The sequence below is a fragment of the Triturus cristatus genome, chromosome 6, assembly GCF_964204655.1.
Source record: "Triturus cristatus chromosome 6, aTriCri1.1, whole genome shotgun sequence".
Lineage (NCBI taxonomy): Eukaryota > Metazoa > Chordata > Amphibia > Caudata > Salamandridae > Triturus > Triturus cristatus.
In genome coordinates, this window is record NC_140589.1 from 39,931,346 (window position 1) to 39,954,273 (window position 22,928).

Below are 22,928 nucleotides of genomic sequence, written 5' to 3' on the forward strand. Positions count from 1 at the left end.
CTTCCAGGCCGGCCCGGCCATCTGGTCGCCCCATTGGAAAGCATTGCGCGCGACCAGATGGCCGAGGGGAAAGGAGCGACCGGATGGCCGGCAACTGAAAGGGCTCCCGTCTGCCCGAGCCATAGCGGTAGGGCTCCCGCCTGCCCACCCTCACACCAAGGGCTCGGGGGGGACTCTGCTTCCCGGGTTGGCCTCGGGCACGGGGAGGTCCACCGGAGCTCTCGGGGCCTGGGCGCCCGGGGGAGGACTGCCCGGGACCCGTGGAGCCCGTCCCTGGGCACTTTGCCATGCCGCGGCCCGGAGGAGGGAAGCCCCGGAGGCCTGGGAGGATGTTGCCCGGGCGTAGCCCATCTGGTCCCCGGCAATGAACCGCACAGCCCCAGCATGGGTGTTCCGGCATACCCTGCCCCTACTAATCCGGAGGAAGGATACCCCCCTTTCTTGTAACCAGCGCGCTGCGAGTGACGGAGGGGACCCTAGGCGCGAACGCGCCCGGCCTCCTGGAGCCCCGGCTGGGATCCGGGAGGCGAATGGACCCTCATCGGGACTTCCAGGCCGGCTCGGCCATCTGGTCGCCCCATTGGAAAGCATTGCGCGCGACCAGATGGCCGAGGGGAAAGGAGCGACCAGGTGGCCGGCAACTGAAAGGGCTCCCGTCTGCCCGAGCCATAGCGGTAGGGTTCCCGCCTGCCCACGCAAGGCTCCGTGGATGCAGGGCTCCGTGGATGCAGGGCTCCGGGGCTGCAGGGCTCCAGGGCTCCGGGGCTGCAGGGCTCCGGGGCTGCAGGGCTCCGGGGCTGCAGGGCTCTGGGGCTGCAGGGCTCCGGGGCTGCAGGGCTCCGGGGCTGCAGGGCTCCGGGGCTCCGTGCTGAAGGGCTCCAGGGTCTGCAGGGCTTTGGGGCTGCAGGCCTCGGGGGACGCCCGGGGGACCCATGGAGCCCATCCTGGGCACTTTGCCTCGCCGCGGGCTGGAGGAGGAAGCACCCGACGCCCCGGGGAAGTGTCGTCCGGGCTTGGCCCATCTGGTCCCCGCCTGAGAACCGCAATCCCCAGGAGGGGTGTCCCGGCATACCCTGCCCCTACTAATCCGGAGGAAGGCTACCCACCTTTCTTGTAACCCTCGCGCTCCGAGTGACGGAGGGGACCCTAGGCGCGGACGCGTCCGGCCTCCTGGAGACCTGGCTGGGATCCGCAAGGCGAATGGACCCTCATCGGGACTTCCAGGCCGGCCCGGCCATCTGGTCGCCCCATTGGAAAGCATTGCGCGCGACCAGATGGCCGAGGGAAAGGTGCGACCGGATGGCCGGCAACTGAAAGGGCTCCCGTCTGCCCGAGCCATAGCGGTAGGGCTCCCGCCTGCCCTTGCAGGGCTCCGGGGCTCTGCACCAGGGTCCCTTGTCCCGGGCAGATGGACACTTGGCAGGCCGCAGGACGTGGGATCCCAGGCCCTGACCAAAAATCAGGAGGCCCGGGGCCGGTCCCTGCTTCTCAACACAGCCAGGCTGGGGAGGTCGGGGAGCCTGCCCAAGCACGAGGGACCCGTCCCGGGCACACAGTCCATGAGGTTGTGTGCTCGTTTTCCACAATTTTCTTCAGAATAGTGCGTAGTTGCGCTAGGCAAAGTCCGCCCAGCCCTACTCAGGATGTGCTCTCGTTTTCCACAAATTTTTTCAAAATTCTGCGTAGTGGCGCTACGCAAAGTCCGCCCAGCCCTAGCCAGCAGGAGCATATCATCTAAGTACACGATGAGGCGTGTGCCCCTTGCCCTGAGGTACTCCACCGCCGGCATGAGAACCTTGGTGAAGCACCAGCGGACGGAGGCGAGCCCAAAAGGAAGGGTGGTGAAGTGGTACGCCTGACCCTGCCAGAGGAAATGCAGAAATTTCCAGTGAGGAGGGAAAATAGGGATGGTTAAGTATGCATCTTTGAAATCCAATCAGGTCATCCAATCCGCTGACCTGAACACATCCCGCAGGTGAATACCCTCCATCTTGAAATGGCGTAAAACCAGCCATTCGTTGAAATCTCGCAAGTTGAGAACTGGACGTTGCCCCCCCCCAGTCTGTCCTGTCCACCACGAACATGTTGCAGAGGAACCCAAGAGGATCTAAGACTGTGCGGCAAATAGCACCTTTGTCTAGGAGAGTGGAGATTTCCGCATCTATAAGGCCCTTTTCTGACCGGGAAAACCGAATGGGAGTGGGCGGAAAGGTCTGTCTGGGTTCGCCGCAGAAATCCTTTCGAAGCCCTTGCCCGGTCTGCAGGACCCAAGCGTCGTACGTGAGTGACCTCCACACACTCAAAGCGGGCCACACGACCCCCCCACTCTCACCACGGAAAGGGAAGAAACACTTAGCGGTATTGGCGGTGTTGTCGCCTCCGAGGTAACCTCTGCCCCTGGAAGGTCTGCCGCGGGATGGGAAAAAGTTGGAGTACCGTGCCTGCGTTTGGTACTGCCCTTGCCTGGAGCCTTGTCCCCTGGAATAGTTGGAGTTGGGGACTTGGCCAGACGAGCGGCCTCTTCCTCGCCATGCCCCATGGAAAACACATGAAGAAAAGACTTTGATAGAAGATTGGGCCCTATCTAAGGAGGTGAAAGTATTAACAAACTTACCTAATTCCTTTATGAACGGTTCACCGAACAAACCTCCTTGAGCACCCGCCCTAGCTTCCGAATCCGCCAAATCTCCCAGCTTTGGGTCCCCTTTAATCAAAAATGACCTCCTGCGTTCTGTAGAGAGCGCACAATTCGCGTTTCCTAAAAACACGATCGCTCTCTGCGCCCAACCAGAGTGGGACTTGGGCGAAATCAGGGCTCCTGAATTCTTGGCATCCTCAGCCATGTCTAAAATCATAGCCATGGGTCCGAGGGTGTCCAGGAGCTTATCGTGGCACACCCTCCAGGAACGGTCTATCCCCTTCTTGGGATCCTTGCTGAATTTAGCGAGAAAAGTCGCCATTCTCAGGTCGAGCTCAGGTGTTTGCGTGACTTTCCCCGTCAAGGGAGGGGCGAGGGCATTCAGACCGCAGGCAACTGCGGGCCTCCTTGTCCAGTGGCGTGCGTATCCTACCGGCCACATAACCGGCAACCTTAACAGAAGGCGTCCAATCCGAGGACCGTGGATGCATCAAGAATTCTGGTTCTAACAAATCCGAACCCCCTGAAGGAGCCCGCGTGCCCAAGGGGGTGGTGAGGCGACAGGGCGCCACGGCCTGGAAGGTCCCGGCTCGTCATCGGTATCCCCATGGTCATCCTCCCCCAAGTCCTCAGTGGGGCTGGTGGATCAGTGGGCGCAGCAGGGAGCAAAGGGATAACAGGAGGCGGCTGCAAAGATTTGCAGACGATGAAGGCTTTACGCAGGCGCTCATAGGCATCCTGATCGACACCGTCCACCCTGGGACATTTGGCGGGAACCGGGTCGCTACTAGGTACCGCTTGCTGGGTAGAGGGCGCTGGAGGGGTCCAATGAGCAGAGAACTGCTCTAGTTTCTTGCAAAGGCACTCCTCCATGGGGCCCATGACCTCTCTACGGCACGGTAGATGCAAAAGAGGAGAATCTGAAAGAGCCTCCGGGACACTAACACTTGTACAGGGAGAAAATATACACACAAGACCAGCCCTGGAACATGTCCATCCAGGCCCCAATTCAGCCTGTAAATGATGCCCGATTGCCAAAAGCAAAATTACACCCAACGGGCGTCAAGGTAATAACACACACACTCCAGCTCAAAAATAGAGCATCTTGCAGGCACTACAGACCCGCGAAAGGCGTCAGTCTCCAGGGGACATGAACGCAGGCATGCAACAGCGGGTGGAATGCCAAGAATGCAGCTAGAAAATTTCATGCGCACCGTTGCCCGCAAGAGGAGTTGCCGCGTATGAATCACGCGACAGCGCCCCTGGCGGTCGGGGGTGTGAACCATGCCTCACCAGCCCTTCAGGCAGCGGAGCTGCGTAGGCCCGAAACTGGACCCGCGGGACCGCGAAGACAAGGAGAAATGAGCGGAGCTCAACACCACACAATGTATATCCTGAGGCGTGTGGGCAGCTAGAGCACGTTGAAGCGCTCCCCCGACCAGGCCGACTTCAAGCCTGAGGAAAGACGCAGCAACGCGCTAAGGCCGCAAAACAAACTCAGCCGAAAGCAAAGGTATGACAATGCGTCAATCTGAGAGGCTGACGCGGAATGCAGTCCTGCGGCTGCCTTACAAATGTATATTCAAGAACAGGCAAGAGAAACGGAAAAACACTCATCTGCGGCTGCTGAGCAGCAAAGAAAGAGGATGAGCAGGGCAGCAAGGACAGACTAGGAGAGGGTCCCTGCATTGTGATTGGTCATTATGGACTAAGGGATATGTTGGTCCCTTCTTTGTTTTTTTGACCATTTTTCCCAAGGGTGTTTGGGAAATGTGGTCTAAGTTAAGTTTTAAAATGCTGCTGTGCAATAAAGCATAGAAAGTGTTAGCATAATCTGAAGCCTCCCGTCCTGACATAGAATCGAAAATTCTTGATGCGAACGGTTGAACATTTCATTCAGTGCTCTCCAATTAAAAGTTAATAACAATAATAATACTGAGATTTGTAAGCGCACATAGCTACTTCAGGGAGAAATGTCCCAGCGATGCAATCCAGGCTTGCATGTGCTACACCCTCGTAACAGATCAGTTATTTCTTAACAGGCAAGTTTTCAATCTCTTTGTGAAAAGGAATCACGAAGGGGCCTGTCGAACGGACACAGGCAGCAAGTTCCAAACTTTCGAAGCTAAACAGCTAGAAGAGCTGCACCAAGGTGCACTCCTCCCACTTTCGGAATACAGAGCCTACTCGTGTCTATGGATCTGATATTCCTCAGGAGTATAGGGTTGAATAAAAGGCTGTATGTTCTGAGGGCCACTGTTTGTCAAAGCTTTATAACGGTAGCTTAATGCCTTAAACAAGTTCCTCTGCTTCACCGGGAGCCAATTTAACTCAGCAAGTGAGGATCCCATGGAGACACATATACCAAAGAACCAAAGGCATCGGACCATGAACAACCGCACCTATCCTGGGTTTGTGTCACTAATTTAATCTCTGTCTGCGTGCACGGACTACAAGCACCTGCTGCCATTAACAGCATAGCCTTCGATTCCCAGTTAAGATTGGTATGGCAGCGACTCAGGCCAATACGCCCCGTATTTAGTACCCAATTCTATTGTATTCTTTAATCTTCTAAACACAGGGTCTATCACTCAGCATCTGCAGACAAAAATTTGAAATTTACTTCATTGAAGATTTGGGGTCATTTACCACAAGATGGCACTCCTATAGGTGCTGAAAGCTGCACACTTGGGTTCCCCTCACCTCGGAATATTCTGCCTGAGGTGAGGCAAGGGTAACTCATGTGTGCGGCTTTCAGCATCTATAGAATGGCCATCTTGGGGAGACCCCATGTTTGGAGGTCAGAAAACCATCGGAGAACTGTTGTTCCACTGGTGGGGGATTTTTCTTGTGTTGTGTTTTCACTTTATTACTGTTTGAGTGCCGCATAAATACTTAACACATGCCTCTAAGTGAAGCCTGACTGCTTTTGCGCCAAGCTACCAGAGGGTTACACACGTTAATTTAGCGACTTTTGCCCACCCCGACGAGGATTGTGGCTGATGCTTGAAAAAAATACTCACACCACCTCAACCAACAACCCAATTTCTAACACTGACATTTTAGGGAGAAAAGAGCTGAAAAAGTAATATTGTAATAAAGGAATTTAATGAAATAAGAGAAAACATATATTGACAATTACAAAATAAGTGAAAAACCTATAAACACACTGGTGATGAACAAACCTAAAAGGTGTAAAAAAAACTTCTATAATTCAACCTTGAATAATATATATATATATATATATATATATATATATAAAAAAATGTTAAATACTTAAAAGAGAAGTGAATACAAAAGTTAAAATGTGTGCATGTCCCAAAAAAGTGTGCCCTGCTCATTTCTACTGCATATTAACACGAAGGAAACAGAATGTGTCTGAAGCATTCATAGATTTGAGCCCCTGTCCACTGCTGCAATTTTCTGCCTACAACGCAGTTTTGCTGAATGTTTCTGAAAGATTGCACGCCGCTGATTAATTGGTCCAATCTCCAAGAGATTTGTGTGCAAACTCTAAACACCAAATTTCTTGGTCTGATCCCCAGAACTCTTTCGATTTCTGAAATCTGTGAATTGAAAAATTGCTTGTCTATTCTTATTCTCTAGTACTATGTAGAAATTACTTTCTACTGAAAGCCTGGTCAAACACAGAATATTGATGTGTCACTTTCCATGTGTACTACTCTATCAAAGAGGGCATTTATTTAGCTGAAATTTCTAGGCAGGAAAGCAGCAAGAAGACACTTTAAATAACTAGTCTAATTTAAGAAAGCAGGTTCTATAATAAATCAGTATTGTATTTTTTTTTAACTATGGGATGCAACTCTACAATCATGCGGAACGTCCCACAGATGCACAATCTCATAATTTCAGTGGCCCTGATCATACTTAAAAAAGTGAAGAAAGACATGTTTGAGTTGATCTCAGACACTGGTGATCATGCAGGGTAACCTTCCAAACCATTGTTTTTTTATCCACTGTCTCGCTCCAGAGTGTGCCTTGCTCTCCTTTCTAAAGTGGCATAGTGGAACAAAATATTTGATGAACTCTAATGCGACCCAATTAATAACCAGTGGCTGGGATTTGTTCAAGCACACCACCAATCAGCTGTTTGTGTAAGAATCCTAGTAGCTGTGTGATTCTCTTTTACAGCTGCGTTTATTTTTGTGGAAAACTTCTTTTTATTGGCTAGGAATGGGTGCCCATTATGACTCACTTCTTGCTGTTAATATGACTAGGTCATGATCCTAAATGCCGGTCTGTTACGCAAGAGTTATAATGCTTACATATTTTCCAATGGTTGAAAAAAATACACTATTGTGTCTAGCTATAGAATAGCATTTTGCCATAAGGACCTTATCAAGTGTGAGAATCCACTCATTTCTATAGAGAACCTTGATTTTAGTCTATTTACATATTTTTTTCTGTATGTGTGTGAAACCCGTGGCTTTGGGCAGGAATGAAAGGTCTTTGAAATTGAATGTAGTTTATACCACATGACACAAATGTGAGCATTTCAGGTCAACACGTGATTGCTCTAAGAGCACGATATTTACGCACTTTTCAGCTAACATTTATTTTCTGGAGCTCAGTTTTTTAACCTGTTAGTGGGTGTTTAATGCTTCTATTGACTGTTTTTCCTTTGATGAAAGGCCTTTCCGTAATGTGTCTCATTGTGCCTGGCACCTGTGTAGGTTTACCAATGCAAGTAGCAGACAAATCACTGTGGTTCATGAGACGGCCTGATAGAAAATGGTTACTCATTCATTATGTACCAGAGTGCATTAACTGATGTAGCATTAATTCTCCTTTAGATATAATTGCCTGGCCATATTTAATACATTTATAATGTTTTTCAACGCACTGTGTTTCTAGATGTTTCTCTAGTTATTTTTTCTTCTTGAAAACTATGTCACATTCCATGCATGTGTAGGATCTTTACCCAGTGTGAATTTTCATGTGCAATGTTAGTACTGAATTTTTTTTAAAAGCTTTCCCACACTCAATACATTTATAGGGTCTTTTATCGGAGTGGATTCTTTCATGCTGTCTTAATGCACTTCCAGTTCTAAAAGCCTTATCACATGCAGTACAATTGTATGGTTTTTCACCTGTGTGGATTCTCTGATGACTCACTAGGCTTCCTTTTGTCTTGAAATCCGTATTACACACTATACACTTAAATGGTTTTTCACCAGTGTGATCTCTGTGATGTAGCATTAACTGCACCTTTGAAATAAAACCCTGGTCACACTTGCCACATTTATGTGGTTTTTCACCAGTGTGAATTCTCTGATGTAGCATCAGCAATGGTTTCATCTTAAAAGTCTTGTTACATTCAGTACATTCATATGGTCTTTCCATGGAGTGGATTAAACGATGTCTTATTAGGTGCTGGTTTGACCTAAAAGCCTTGTCACATTCAGTACATTTATAAGGTTTTTCCTGAGTGTGGGTTCTCTGGTGTAGCATTAGACATTGTTTTATTTTGAATGACTTGTCACATTCTGTACATTTAAATGGTCTTTCCTCAAAGTGGCATCTCTGATGCACCATTACTGCCCCATTTGTCCTGAAAGCCATGCCACATTCAGTACAATTATATGGTTTTTCCCCACTGTGGATTCTCTGATGTACATTTAGGCATTTTTTAGTCTTAAAAGCCATATCACATTCTGTACATTGATGAGGTTTTTCACCAGTATGGCTTCTCTGGTGTTTTAGTAGTGCTTGCTTTGTCTTGAAAGCCTTTTCACATTCACCACATTCATATGGTCTGTCCTCGAAGTGGATACTCTCATGTAGCATTAGCTCTCTTGTTGTTCCAAACGTTTTGTCACATTGTGTGCATTTATATGGTTTTTCACCAATGTGGATTCGCCGATGTGCCGTTAGTGCTGATTTTAGTGCAAAAGCCTTGCCACATTCAGTACATTTAAATGGTCTCTCCACAGAGTGGATACTTTGATGCAGCATTAGAGCGATTTCTGTTTTAAAGAACTTGTCACACTTGGTACAACCATGGGGTTTTTCATTTGTGTGGGTTACCTGATGCGCCATTAGATGAGCCGTTAGTCTAAATGCCTTGGCACATTCAGTACATGTATATGGTTTCACCCCAGAGTGGATTTCCTGATGTACCGTAAGTGCACGTTTTAATTTGAACGCTTTTTGACACTCGGTACACTGGTATGGTCTTTCATCAGTATGGGTTATTTGATGCAGTTTTAAACTTAGTTTTGTCCTAAAGGCCTTGCCACATTTAGTACATTTAAATGGTCTCTCTGAAGAGGGGGTACATAGATGCTGCATTAGAATCATTTCTGTTTTAAAGAACTGGTCACACTTGGTACAAACATACATTTTTTTATCCGTGTGGGTTTTCTGATGAGCCATTAGACGAGCCCTTGTTCTAAATGCCTTGGTACATTCAGTACATGGATATGGTTTCACCCCAGAGTGGATTTGCTGATGTAACATAAGCACGCATTTTAATTTGAATGCTTTTTGACATTCGGTACATTGGTATGGTCTTTCATCTGTGTGGGTTCTCTGATGCACCATTAGATGGTCCTTTGTTCTAAATGCCTTTGCACATTCAGTACATGTATATGGTTTCACATCAGAGTGGATTTTCTGATGTACCGTAAGCACACTTTTTAATTTGAAAGCCTTTTGACATTCAGTACATTGGTATGGTTTTTCATCAGTGTGGGATATCTGATGCAGTTTCAAACTTCGTTTTGTCCTATAGGCCTTGCCACATTCAATACATTTAAATGGTCTCTCCGCAGAGTGGGTTCTTTGATGCTGTATTAGATTCATTTCTGTTTTAAAGGACTGGTCACACTCAGTACAAATGTGTGGTCGTTCATCTGTGTGGGTTCTCTGATGCACCATTAGATTGTCTTTTGTTCTAAATACCTTATCACATTCAGTACATGTATATGGTTTCACCCCAGAGTGGATTTGCTGATGTACCGTAAGTACACATTTTAATTTGAATGCTTTTTGACATTCGGTACATTGGTATGGTCTTTCATCAGTGTGGGTTACCTGATGCTGTTTTAAACTCCGTTTTGTCCTAAAGGCCTTGTCACATTCAGTACATTTATATGGTTGCTCATCAGCGTTTGTTCTCAGACGTACTACTAGATGTTGCTCCATTTTCAGCGAGTCCTCACATTTGTTGCATATAAGGTAGAAGAAACACTTTGCTCATTTAATTCCTTAAAGTCTGCATATAATGCCCACTTTTACTTGTTCCAACAGATATACACAACTGGAAAAAAAGCCATGCATCTTTACAATGTGAACATCAAGAAGGAATTTTCTTGGGAATATTTCTGGCATAGGAAGATGTTCCTCCGGACAACACCATCACCACTTTCTTTATGGCAAGTCCATCTATTGTTTAAAAATAAAGTCAACTTCTCTGTTGCTGTTTGTCAGGCACCTGTTAGATTGAGAGGAAAAAAAGCTCAATTTCATGGGAATAAAATAAACAGCCAAGTTCTATTAATTTACATGAAAGCACAAAGAGGAACTGACTGCATGTACAAGTCAATCGTACTAAAACCTTGAAAACACTATAAAGATATGAAGGACAAAGAGGCAATTAGACATTCAATATGCCTCAAGATAGATGAACAGACACTACGTTACATGTGATTCATTAGTCTCATTTCAACTAACTTCTAGAATGCCATTCCTCTTCACATGAAGCAAAAGGAAATCTTTGCTGTAGCAAAAATGAAGTCTGATTCCCTATGGCCCAGCCAACATCTGTACTTTTTTGCCTTGGGTTTTTTTCCTGCTTGGAGATGGGCCAATTGGGGCGTACAGAAATGATTTTTATGGTCATCAATTCCCCATAATCACATGGGTTATATGTTTTGCACTGTAATAAGCCGATGGATCAGAGTGCAGAGTCAACACGTCTGGATCTGGTGGAGCTCCTACTTCAAGCCATGGTCTGGCAGAGTAAGGACAGAATTCCCTGTAATGCTGCAATCATCTTGAATTGAGACCCATAAGCACTCGATCAGATCAGTATGGAGGAACTGAGTTTGATATTTTGCCTCACAGGGCTAGTATGCAGTCCTTGCCGCGCATTGCGGATTTTCAACACTGAAATGTGTATTTTAGAGCTGCAAGTTCCCACCCTACAACAAAAATCACTATGAATATGAAAATCATCACTCAAGGTTGTATTATACACAGTACAAGATAGGCTGCCTCTATCAATTAAAGCCTAGAATGGACTCAAAGCAGCATTTGGTGATTAACAAAATGAACACATTTACAAAATTGAATTGATATTCCTAATTGAGGTGTGAAATTTCCAATTACATGGTCTATTCACCAAAATGGAACACGATGATATATGTATATACTTAGCAGCAAGCAGTTGTGTGCTGCATTATTGAGCCTACTTAACAAACCGTTTGATTTAGGAGGAATCATAGAGTTAATAAGAGGTGGGGAACCAAAATGCAGATCTTTGCGCATCCTGCACAACTCTGTGCAGTCAGCAGGACAGAAGCCGCCACTGAAGATCAAGATTGTAACATGCAAAACAGTTAGCCACCCTACATTCATTACAGGCTCCTCGCTTCAGTACACATTATCCAAACTGTAATCATGCACCTTGAAATTTTGCCTTACATGGATTGGCTGAGTAAATCTTATGAAACACATTGGGCCCCTGTGAGGTACCTCTTAAAAACACATGCGCTCTGGTGCAAGACAACAAGCATCAAAGGGGTGCAAGTAGAAGCTGTTAAGTTAAGAACCCACACACAGTGATACATTGATATTTTTTATCCCAACACTCAAACCCTGACATCAGCTAAACATCTTCCCTCTTCAACCATATGTACCATTCACCCTACATCCCCGCATTCCTGCTAATAAGCATTCTAGGAATAACATATTTCCATAACAACCCTCAATCCTCATGCCATAAACACAACAAATCTTCCCTTTTTAATAAAAAAAAAAAGAACATGCCAACATTAGGTAATATAGAAAATGAATTATGCAAGCTTAAATAAAACCAGTACTAGCTTGATAATACTAGAAGAATTTGTTTATATAAACTATGAAAAACAATAAATGTAATATATGCAAGTTTAAATAAGATGAGACATCTGAAAGACTAAAAAGAACTGCAGGCGGAATATCCCCTCAATAGTACCGGAAAATTAATACATTGAAAAGACTAGGTACAAAACTCGTAATGCCCCTCAGTACACAATAGCTACAAAGTCAAAGCGTCCAAGCTTCACAATTGGTCTTCCTAAACTAGGTATCATACGTTCTGTAGTATGAATATCCTCTCTCTGAGTTTCCCTACAATCTGTTGCACAAATTTCGTTTCCCTGGGTATCATTACATGATTCTCCTGGATCCTGAATTTCCTCTCTCCTACTAATATCGGACCCAATCATATCATCTTGCCTTAGAATTGAGATCCTTCTTCCTTACGTTGCCATTGTTAATACCATCATGCTTAAATAATGACAATCTTTTAGCATGCCAATGCTTACCTTCACTCAAAATTGCTGAGTGGCACACATTTTTTTCAACTCATAAGGGATCAGAAAACCTTTCCTGACCAGTCTTCCAATTATCACTTTCACAAAATCTCCAACCTTGAAGTTGACTTTAGTCACACCATGTAAAGAATCATATCTATGTTTATACTTCACTTGGTTCATTTTCATCCGTTCTCCTACCACCAAGGGTGACCAATCCACCTTTCCGGTCCTATGCAACCAACCCATGTTGTCTTTGGTGCGAAGGGCTTTCCCCTGCATCAATTCAAAAACTCTATGTGCTGTAGAGTTACTATGAGTATTCCCATGGGCTCCTACTGTTTTAAATAATTCATCTTTTAACACGATCCAGTAGACGAATCAATTTGATTCACGCCCCCCTTATCACAGGACACAGACAAAAAATGTCCTTCACTAATGAGAGCGCTTCCTGTTTGACATCGTGAACCATCAACACAAGATCCAAACTATTGGGATCCAATAAAATGCTTAATTCTCCCTGGTCCCACCATCCCAAAACAGATGGTCCATTTTTTTTGCAAAATGGATTTTACAATCTGCCTTTTTGCCTTTGAATTCGAACAACAATTTACGAAACCCAAGAAGATTTATATTTTCTTCGAGTACTAATGTCCGGTTCCCCTTAAAGAGGGTCTATTTTTGGTTCAAACAGTCCATACCTCCTTATTAACGATAGTATACGGCGACCTAGAGTCAGCCACCAACTCTACATGCACTTCACATGCCACCATATCACAAATAGGTTTTTTCCTAATATTACCATGAATCTCCCTCATGCTCCTTTTTCTTGAACATATAACACTTGGGGACCCTCTTTCTCCGAGTCAGAGAGATCGCTTTGATCGCACTCTTCCAAAACACTTTCGATTACCTTGTATTTATGACACACTCTCGCAATAATGCCCCCTGAATGCACACCATGAGCATTTTTGACCCAGAACCGGACACCTTATCACATACCATGTGAGTGGAACTGGAACAACGATTACATTGGACTTTAAGACCACTCCTCTCATTTCTGCACCAGGATTTGGTTTTGTTTTTCAGTTGGACAAAACCTTCCTCCCCCTTCTTGTTACTCTCTTGTTCAGTTTTTTTGATAGATTTTTTTTCCATACAGTTTTAACAACATTCCCTCCTTCATCTTTTTTGATTCCTGTGACATCTGCCTTGGCACACCTAGACTAGAACTCAGCTTTGCTAAAAATGGCAACAACCTTTTGCAAGCTGGATTCACCATGAACCTATACTCTATCCTATACGGTGGGATTATAACAGTGAATTATTACCTGATCCCTGACAATTCATTCTCCAACCTCTCAAATCTTCAAGCAAGAGCCAATTTCCTCATAGCAGCAAGAAAATCTTCCATTTCCTCGTTATCCCCTTGCTTCCCATGATAAAAATTATAGTGATCAATCGCCTCGCCCACTTTAGGGGAAAATATGCATCAAGATCTGCTGGTGCATGCATAAATACATCTCTGGAACAGGGTTTTTCTCCATACGATTGTATGTTTTCAAATCTCATGGGCCTAGGCAATTTAATAAAATGAATGTTTTCCTCTCTGGTGAAAGAGTTTCATTATCAAATGAGGAAATATTGTTCACAAAAGACTCTTCCATTCCTCCCATTTCAAGGTCGATGCCCCTTTTGTCATCATAAATGGCGGAGGTGAAAGTAGGTTCATATTAGCCATGGTATTCCAATGCGTATATTGATACAGAAGCAGAAAACAAACATAAAATCCAAGTTGATATGCTGTATGGTTACTAAGACTTAGCACCTTAAATTGTATGTAAACAAAAAATAGAACGCTAAGCAGTTACTTCAGTATGCATCACTAACCTTTGGAGTTACTAGCATGCTTTGAAAACCATAAGTTCCCCCAGGTTACTGTTGTGTGTGTCACCTTTTGAAATGTAACTTACTTGCTTGAAAACTCTGGAGTGCGTGTCACTGTTTCATGAGGAACCATTGGCACTTGTTAAATGAGATACTTAATAACTAACCACTTTCATTATCTTACACTCGCTAGTTATCCTGTTCACCTACCACTCTTAGAAACACACTGTTGACCTTCCCTGAACATTTTTGCCTACATTTACTAGCCCTCGTAGCAGTAACAATATGTATGTAGACCTGTTCTTGCAGTTTTCCTCCATCAAATAAACATGTGGTAGCCCAACTTGGGTTGTGTTGGAGTACCTGCATACTTGAGCCCCATTCCCATGCAACAAATGTCACCTTCACCATTAGGATGAGACTGGATTACTGAGTGAGGGTCAAAGTCCCCAATCCATAACTTGGAGCAGTCTCTCATTTTCCCTCTGTGCTAAATTATGATGTAGCTTTAAGGAAGCTCTCCGGCCCCTTCTCTCGCATCAGAAACAGAGGGAGCACTGCACATGTGCAGTCAGGCATGGTGCACAGGCTGTTCTGCATGCCCATCGGCGAGATGGGACAAGGACTGTAGGGAATTCAAGGGCAAAAGGCCGATGAGGGCAGGCAGCAGTCAAAATGCATACAAAAATTAGAGAAGGAATGATCCAGAGTAAAATACGGGTGGGGTCAGTAAGTGTGGTGTCAGTAAGTGTAGGTGAGCTCTGACACATGGCCTCAGAAAATAATATTCTCAATTTTGTTTCCCCTTCACCTACATTTAACTGTGTTTGAAATATAATCCACACATCTAAAATTAAAAATAAATGCAAGTTAAACTAATCTGAGGGTAATGCGTTGATCCGTGTGTGCAACCAGAGAGTCACTGATTAGAATCTTGGTTTGTTGATGTGTATTTATAGTGAGTGATATAAACCTGCGAAAATGCTATGAATATGTAAGTCACCAGATTGAAAAAGTTATTGGACCCAGTGTAAGATATGCTGCTGAAGTTTTAAAACATATATTATACACAGTATAAGAACGATGTTACCAAATTTGCAAAAAGATTCAGGATTTAAATGCTTAATGTAAAGGGGGGCAAACACGTTAAGGACAACTGTGCGGTCTGCAAATGCACTGAAGGAAATACATGTACACTTAGTGTGGTGGTACGGGCAAAAGGCCCCCCGAGTGGTCTTTGCTCATTTATTTATATCTTCTGGCCATGCCTGGCCAGAAGGTGATACAATGTATGTGTGCCCTTCTGTGTTACACACGTAACCCAGCTGTTGCGGTATCCGGATCATTACATCTCTTCCCAACTTGGTATTAAACTGTCTCAAGAGGATTCAACACACAAAGCCTTTCAGTCTCTGACTGGGCGGGGGATTCAGTCTCAGGTCGTAGCGTTGGACCGACAGCCTGCACTCTGGGAGTTAGGATCTGGCCAGGAGCTGACATTCGACTCTTCACTTTCTGCAAGTCACCGCTGACCCTCCAGGGCTGGGCTGTGAGTTTTCTTCGACCCAGTCGTCTCTTGTTTCAGTGTCTTCAGGATCAACGTTTCCTTGGTTCGGGCAGTCTACTCTCCGGAACCATGACACGTTCCTGGTGACTACTTTGTCCCCCTGTCTGGTAGTCATGGCTGTTCCGTTCACTCGCACTACCATCCAGGTCCCTGGTTCGTAGGGTGTCTTGAACTTCCATCCTGCTCAGCGATTTTGAATCAACATCAGGATCCGATGCTTGGCACTCTGTCTCTTACTAGCCCGCTCATTGGGTTTGGGCTCAACGGGTTTGAGCAATAGCTGGTTCACAAGGTTTTAGAGTCCAGTAGTCAGATACAGGGATGGTGTCTCGTCTGTGCCCGGTGAGCATCAAGTACCAGGGGGACCTTTGTGTTGTGCAGTGTGGGGTGCTGTGGTATTCCTCATAAGAATCGGTGGTGCTGCTTCCAGGTTGGTCATTTCTGCCAATGCGCTGCAAAGGGTTTTATTCAGCAAGCGGCAGGAATCACTCTGCTTTGGCACTGGCTTGTGGCCACTGAAGGGTGATGTGGCGGCTCCGGATTCCAAGTGACGCGAGCAGGTCTTTGAATTCTCCTCCCTGGAAGGGTGGGCCATTGTCTGTCTTTAGTTCTTGGGGTAAACTGAACAAAGCAAAAGTTTTTTTCTAAAACGGGGGCGATCTGGGCCTTTGCCGTAGAATCCACTACTTCCACTCTCTGTTATTTAGAATAGTTGTCGACTAGTACTACTGTCACTCTTCCATCTCGGAAGCTCCCAAAGTCGAGGCTGATTTCGGTCCAGGGAGCCGAGGCAGGTTCCTCAGTGAAGATCGGCGCAGGGGTTTCCCGGATGCTGGTATTCTGGTAGGAGTGGCAGTTCTGCACCAGGTCGTCGACAGTGGCCTCTAGTCCTCTGAACCAGTTCTTCTCCCACATACACAACTTTATTTGGGCGGTCCCTTGGTGGCCTCCGTGTTGTCACTCTCTCTTGGAGGCTCTAAGGAACCACAATTCCAGATCCTCTTAATACCAGACATTCCGCTGAAGTGCTTGGATCGTCCCGCACTCTCCACAGCCTCCCAAGGCGCTCTCTGTCTGAACTGCAGCAGTTGTTAGCGTCTCTGTATCCTATGCTAGGACCGGGTCCTTTTGGTCGCTACACTGATCTCTTCAATAGTGAGGGCACAGAGACATGACCCTTGTGTCACCATGTCTACATACTCTTCTGCCCATGCGCCATTATCGATATAGTCTCCTCTGAGGACTGGCGGGTATTGGGAGAGGAAGTCTGGAAGATCCTTCGCCCCTCGATGATATGTGATTGTAATGTTTTATTTCTCCTTTTTATTCCAGTGCAAAGCTTTAGATTCTTGTTTGTGGTTTAGGCAGTGGTTGATCTGCAGTTTGCGTAGTTGCATGTATTTGGTAAGATAAACATTTTTGTTGTGTTTACTCCAAATAAGTATTATTGTCATGCATGAATGAATTTTTTGTGAGTGGTGTCATAATAGCAGCATATTTGGTTTATGTATTGAGTGTGAAATTCTTTTGGGATTTGTGCACAATGTGTATTGCGTTGTCTTATGTGTAATTTTCTTTTCTAGTAGGATATTGTTGGTTCTTGCTGTGTTTATGCAGAGTAAAGGGTGGTGAGTCTAGCGGTTTCTGGCAAGTTACTGGTATCGTTTTGGAGTATATAGGTCTTTGTGATAAAGCCACATTTTGTTTATTATGTTTATTACTTATTTTACAAAGTGTTTGTTGACTTGTTTGACAAGTTCCCTCTATTAGTAAGGGTTATGGCTAGCCGCAGAATTACTGCTCAGCAGGTGGTTGGTATGCTTTTTTAAATCATCCTCTGACCAGGATTATGAGACTGACACTGCGTCTGAGGCAGAGGAGTAAGTGCAAGATTCTGGCAGTGAGTATTCTGTCCACGAGGAATCATCTGACGATGAAGCTACTCTCAGTGCGGATTACAGTGATGTGTCGATGATGCAGCAAGAGGCATCTGGATTGCAGCCTAGGGCTGCAAGGCTTCCTATTGGAAGTGCTGTACACTGGGTTGATCCAAACATGTTGCAGCTGGTGTTGCCTGCCCTTAGTGGAAATGCAGGGTATAAAGTAAATTGTGAAAAAATATTGGCTGTGCAGTTTTTTCTGTTTATGGGTGATGTAGTTTTGGCTGAGATTGTTGACCAGACTAATTTGTATGATGAACAGTACTTGGGGGACAACAGTGCCAGACTCATGCCCCGTTCTAGAGCTACCCAGTGGACTCCCACAAATCTGGATGAGATGAAGTTTTTGGGTTTAACTTTTTTGATTGGCTTGATAAGGAAGCTGTCCCTGGCTTCATATTGGTCTACCAGTCCCCTAATGGCAACAGCTATATTTCCTGTAATTATGAGTAGTGATCGGTATTTACTTTTGCTTCGGTTGCTGCATTTTGAGAGATCTATACTCCAGGAATTAAGATGTATACCTTTTTTGAGAGTAAGACAGGATATGTCTATAATTTCCGGTTGTACACTGGTAGGGATTCCACTATTGACCCCCCTGGTTGTCCTTCCACTTTAGGAAGTTCAGAGAAAATTGTGTGGGAACTTGCTAGAGGACTTTTTTTTTTTTAAACAAAGGTCACCATTTGTACCTAGAAAATGTCTACACTGCTGTGCAATTGTTTAAGGAATTGTTCAAAGTGGACACTCATGCGTGTGGCACAATCCCTTTACCCAAAAGAGCTTGTTTTCAAAAAGCTTCAGAGGGGACAGTGCAGTGCCTTGCGTAGTGATGAACTGCTAGCTGTGAAATTTGTGGACATGAGGGATGTCTATATGCCGACTACCATCCAGGATGAAAGTACTTCACCTTTTACTGTTTGGGGTCAGGTTTCTAAAGTGTGCAAACCCGTGTGCATTGTAGACTACAATAAGTACATGGGTGGTGTACTCACAATTACACGCAAACCTCAAAATGTGACTATGTTCATACATTTTCCATGCATTACTCTGTCATAATCTTCTGGTAACAGAAAAACCACAATTTTCCTACCACCTAGCGTTCCCCTAGGTCGCCCAATCAAAATCTTATCTCACTTGTGAAGGTGGGCCAAGTGCCTGCGACAGGCAAAGACCCAAAATGTATTGTGGGGACATCAAAATTACCCATCACAAAAAGACCTGGTTTTTCAACAGTGGGTGGGGGTCACCTGGGTTTTTGGCCCCGGGCTCAGCGGCCATCTAGGAAAACCTACCAAACCCAGACATGTCTGAAAACTAGACACCCGGGGAAGTCCTGTAAATTATGGCTTGCGTGGATCCCCCAACATTTTCCTACCCAGAATCACTTGAAAACCTCAAATATAGCTGAAAAAAATCTCAAATTGAGGTTTGTACGTTGGCATCCAAAAACGGTAGCTGTGTTGCGCCTTAAGGTCATTCTAGTCTTACAGTTCCTTGAAATGTCTGATGGGCAATTTATGTGAGCCTTTGGTGTGAGCCTCTCGTTGCCACTTTGTTAAGTTACGAATCTTTATTTCTGGACTCAATCCTGGCATCAGCTACATAGCGGAGGCACTCCCCACTTGGTCGCCCTCCCAGGTCCCAGAAACCTAGACCACACAAGTTAATCTTTATGGAAGAATTGAGGCTGCAGTTTACAACACTCATCATTGGCAAATGACAATGGTGTGTTTGGCCATATGAAGTGAGTTCTGGAATTCGCCACCACCTCACTGGGCTCCAGTAACAAAATCCACCCGTGCCTTGGCACAGGAATGCTGGACTAACCCATTCCTGCCAACTCTTTCCGCTTCCCTGGACAAATTGATGGGCCCTCTAACCTTCACAATTTGCTTTTAGCTTTGTTATTTTCCTTTACTCAGTTTAGTGGAGGCACTGTTCCTCTGGGTACTGTATTAAATGGGTGACTTCTAATAGCGCGACGACACCCACCCATTTACTGTACTGCCTTTTGGCATAACCTGTTTCAGGGAGTGCTTACTACCCCCAAAATCACTCCACCCCCCTCCCCTGGCGAGGTGCCTTGCTCAACCACCCAAATCAAAAGAGGGTCATGGAATACTCCCCACTAAAGTCAACCAGGTGTGGACTTGTTGAAGCAAACCTCCCTGGCAAGTTATGTTGGCAACCTAAACCAGTGATAAGCATTCTGCTTTATTTAACCACTTGGTCTGAACCTGGCAGTGTGTACAACTTCCCCCAAGAGGCCATTGCACCTGCTGTAGAGTCCGCCATCTACACAGCATTTATAAGGTGACCAACTACCAGTAATGGACAATGCTACTGCTGAGGCGATCCGTGAATATGTGCAGTCTCATCTCTTTCGTCGCTGTTTAATAACAAAAGTACAGCAGGCTAGTGCTACCAGCACTCAGTGCCTTCTGCATCCATTGATTGCCTAATGAAACTTAAGTGGTTCCAACGTTAATGTGCTCCCTGGACCGCATGCATAACCTGCTGATCTGCACCCTATAGAGCTATTTATCATCATCAGTGAATCCTCCATGCAAAGCACAGTAAAAAAAAAAAATGATGGCACGCAACCCATGGGCAACGCCACATACATGATACGTAGACGAAACATCGCAACCACTCAAATGTTTTTTTATTCATTTATTTATCTTTACTACCTTTTGTAGCAACCGTCTATAGTATATACTGCAGCCCCACTCGTCTTGACCTGTCTAGCATCTCAGCCCTCATTAACTATCCCATCGTAAAGAGTACCGAACGTTAATGCTTATGGCCTTGGTGAATGGGGACCTAGCACAGCATGTATATTACGCTGACCCACCCGTCTTGGTCACGAGCATCCTTAAGGTGTGTACTTTCTTCCTTATAGCTCTTTTGGTGCAATGGTACTGACGCCTTAAAAACCCTGCATCGCAGCTTGCTCCCTGCAACAACATTAATGGACAGAAGGTCACATACCCTGTTATTAAAACTGAGGGTGTTGGAGTAGAAACGCTGTGATTCTGGGCAAATCACTCAATGATCACCCTTCCCACAAAAGAGAATGTGTAGTATAACAGGTGCTTATGTATAGCGATCGAAGTCTATACTATATAAAACTGCAGCACATGCACAGAGGTAATCACAACGCTTAACCATAAGGAAAGACAAATAGATGTTGATCTACTGGCTCAATTGCACCAAGTGAATCCAGAAAAACTTGTATAAATCAGTTTACCCCGGCTTAAATTATGTAATCTTAGGCAAATATTCTCTCTCACTAAAACATTTTTTTTCTTCAATATTGCACATGAGAGTACTTTCACGTATGCGAGTCAGAATATCACACATCATAGGTGGGAGGGTCTGCTAGGTGTTTCCTTATGTGCAACAGGAACATTGGCACCGACCCTGGGGGAGGCCAGGGCAGACCAATATGAGGAAGCTCCAACTCAGGCATCACTCATCTCTTCTTTGCTAACCTCCCACTCTGGCATCTACTCTGCCCCCCGCCCCTTATCAATCCTTTGGGAATTACCCCCACCCCCGCGATAAAATGGGCACCCCTACTGGTGAGCAAACCATATAACCGGCAACTGATCTGTGCCCCCCATGCCCCAATACCCACAGTATCCTGCACCCATCCACTTGACATGCTTCGAGGACACCCACGATGTAAAGGCCCACAGTTAAATTCTGGTGTGGTAAAAGACATTCAAGAATATAGGCTCCCCTGAGCCCCAAATGATGCAACCCACCAACCGTGGATGTAGCACAGACTAGTGTCAGGCACCGGAAACTCCAACCCTCCCATCCCTAGATGTCAAGGAATGCCAGGGACTTCTGGGAGGCCCTGCCTGTCCTCCTCACAAATCTTACTCCTAAACCACGTAGTCCCAATGTTTTCCAAACTAAGGCGCGCCATCCCCTGTACCTAACACCATCCAACATAACCTTTTCCAATTTAACCAAGCAAAACAACGCGACCGACTGTGCCTCTGTCCACAATAAGACACGATACCATCATTCTAGGACAAACCTCCTTTGCCCAGTGACACAATCGACCACCAGGCCCGAATCTTACGGTAATGCGGGCACCGAAGCCCTGCACTGGCAACCGAGCTGCAAAAAAGGAGGTGGGCCCCCACCTGACGGCAACGGGGATCTATCTAGGAGCACTGAAGGGCACCGACCATTGAGATGCTGCCCCACAGACACTCAACAACACACAGCTGGACTCTGACCACACAACACCCGCAAGGCAACAACCGGTGGGTCAGCTGCTGCAAGACTACCCCACAAAGGCAGGGCCTGTTGCGCACCAGGCAGTGCCCACCGCAGGGCAACAACAGATGGGCACCAAATGGAAGCGTCAGTGGCCCTCAAATGCAGCCATATACAAAAAAAACACCTAAATCTCTAGTCAAGCAGGAGGTGAGCGTGGACGCAAAGAGGCGCTCTTTATCTGGGCCTCAGCCGGGGCCCGGAAATGGAGAGCAGGGCGCGCACTACCTTACCCGGAAATAGGCAAGAATGAGCGGTGACGTGTCAAGCAGTCACACGGGCGCCGCAGAAAAGAGCTTCCTGCAGGAGGCGCGAGGACACCGGAACAGAGGAGCTGCCTTCCGGATACAAGAACGGCGGCTGCAGGGTGGGCGCTGAGTAGGCTGCGCGGGGCGCCCGGAGCAGAGAACTTCATGTACGGCTGCAAGGATCGCAACCGGAGGAGACTTTAACATAGGCAAGGACGTGAACCACAAACTGTAGGGATACGAAACCGACCTCCCACCAGACATACCACCTATATGGGCCCTCTCAACCCCCCAGGACTACAAGCGACCACAGACCTGATGGCAGCTCGGGACGATGCACGGTCACCCCGTTCAACTCTGTCTCCGTCCCTTCAGGCCGAGTCACAGCGCTGCGTCTGCCAGAGAAGTGCTGAGTGTGGACCACGCCGTGCGGTGCAGGCCCCCTGTTTTCTGTCGTTAAGTCCGAGCGGTGTCTGTCGCCCGGAGCATGCGCAGACTGGTCGCACATTTTCAAGGACCACTCCCAGCATGCGCACACTGATCGGACTGTGCACTACATCACTGGGAGCATGCGCAGAATATTTGCGCCGTATCTTAACACTCGGAGCATGCGCAGACTGATCAGACTTTACCTGAACACAGAGCAGAAATGCAAGGTCACTAAAACACTGCCACCTTGTTAGCTAATCAGACTGAATTCTGGTGATTTTCGGATGTAGTCACTAGAACTTTCATGGTGGTTATGTGTTTTTCAGCCAAGTTCTGGAGTGCCTTCTTTTAAAAGAAACATGACGGTTGGCATTAGTTGCG

The 22,928-nt window shown here is 46.0% G+C and overlaps 1 protein-coding gene and 1 long non-coding RNA gene across 2 annotated transcripts in view; one reads left to right on the forward strand and one right to left on the reverse strand.

Annotated features, from left to right (window-relative positions):
• LOC146813722 (uncharacterized) overlaps window positions 1-9,986 on the forward strand; it is a 156,829-nt gene extending 146,843 nt beyond the window's left edge. Inside the window, exon 3 of the long non-coding RNA XR_014962891.1 lies at window positions 9,911-9,986. This is a non-coding gene — a long non-coding RNA (uncharacterized LOC146813722). The remainder of the gene's footprint in view (window positions 1-9,910) is intronic.
• LOC146813729 (uncharacterized) lies at window positions 5,814-22,598 on the reverse strand. The gene is made up of 2 exons (XM_085610208.1): window positions 22,434-22,598; window positions 5,814-10,094 (listed from the first exon to the last, which is right to left on the reverse strand). The coding sequence occupies exon 2, from the start codon at window positions 9,803-9,805 to the stop codon at window positions 7,577-7,579; it is 2,229 nt and encodes a 742-aa protein (XP_085466334.1). The 5' UTR covers window positions 9,806-10,094; window positions 22,434-22,598; the 3' UTR covers window positions 5,814-7,576.
• Window positions 22,599-22,928: the final 330 nt, after the last annotated feature.

What these genes read in the sequence shown, in the direction of transcription:
- LOC146813729 (XM_085610208.1), bottom strand. Translation starts at nt 9,805, where the DNA reads ATGGAGCAACATCTAGTAGTACGTCTGAGAACAAACGCTGATGAGCAA.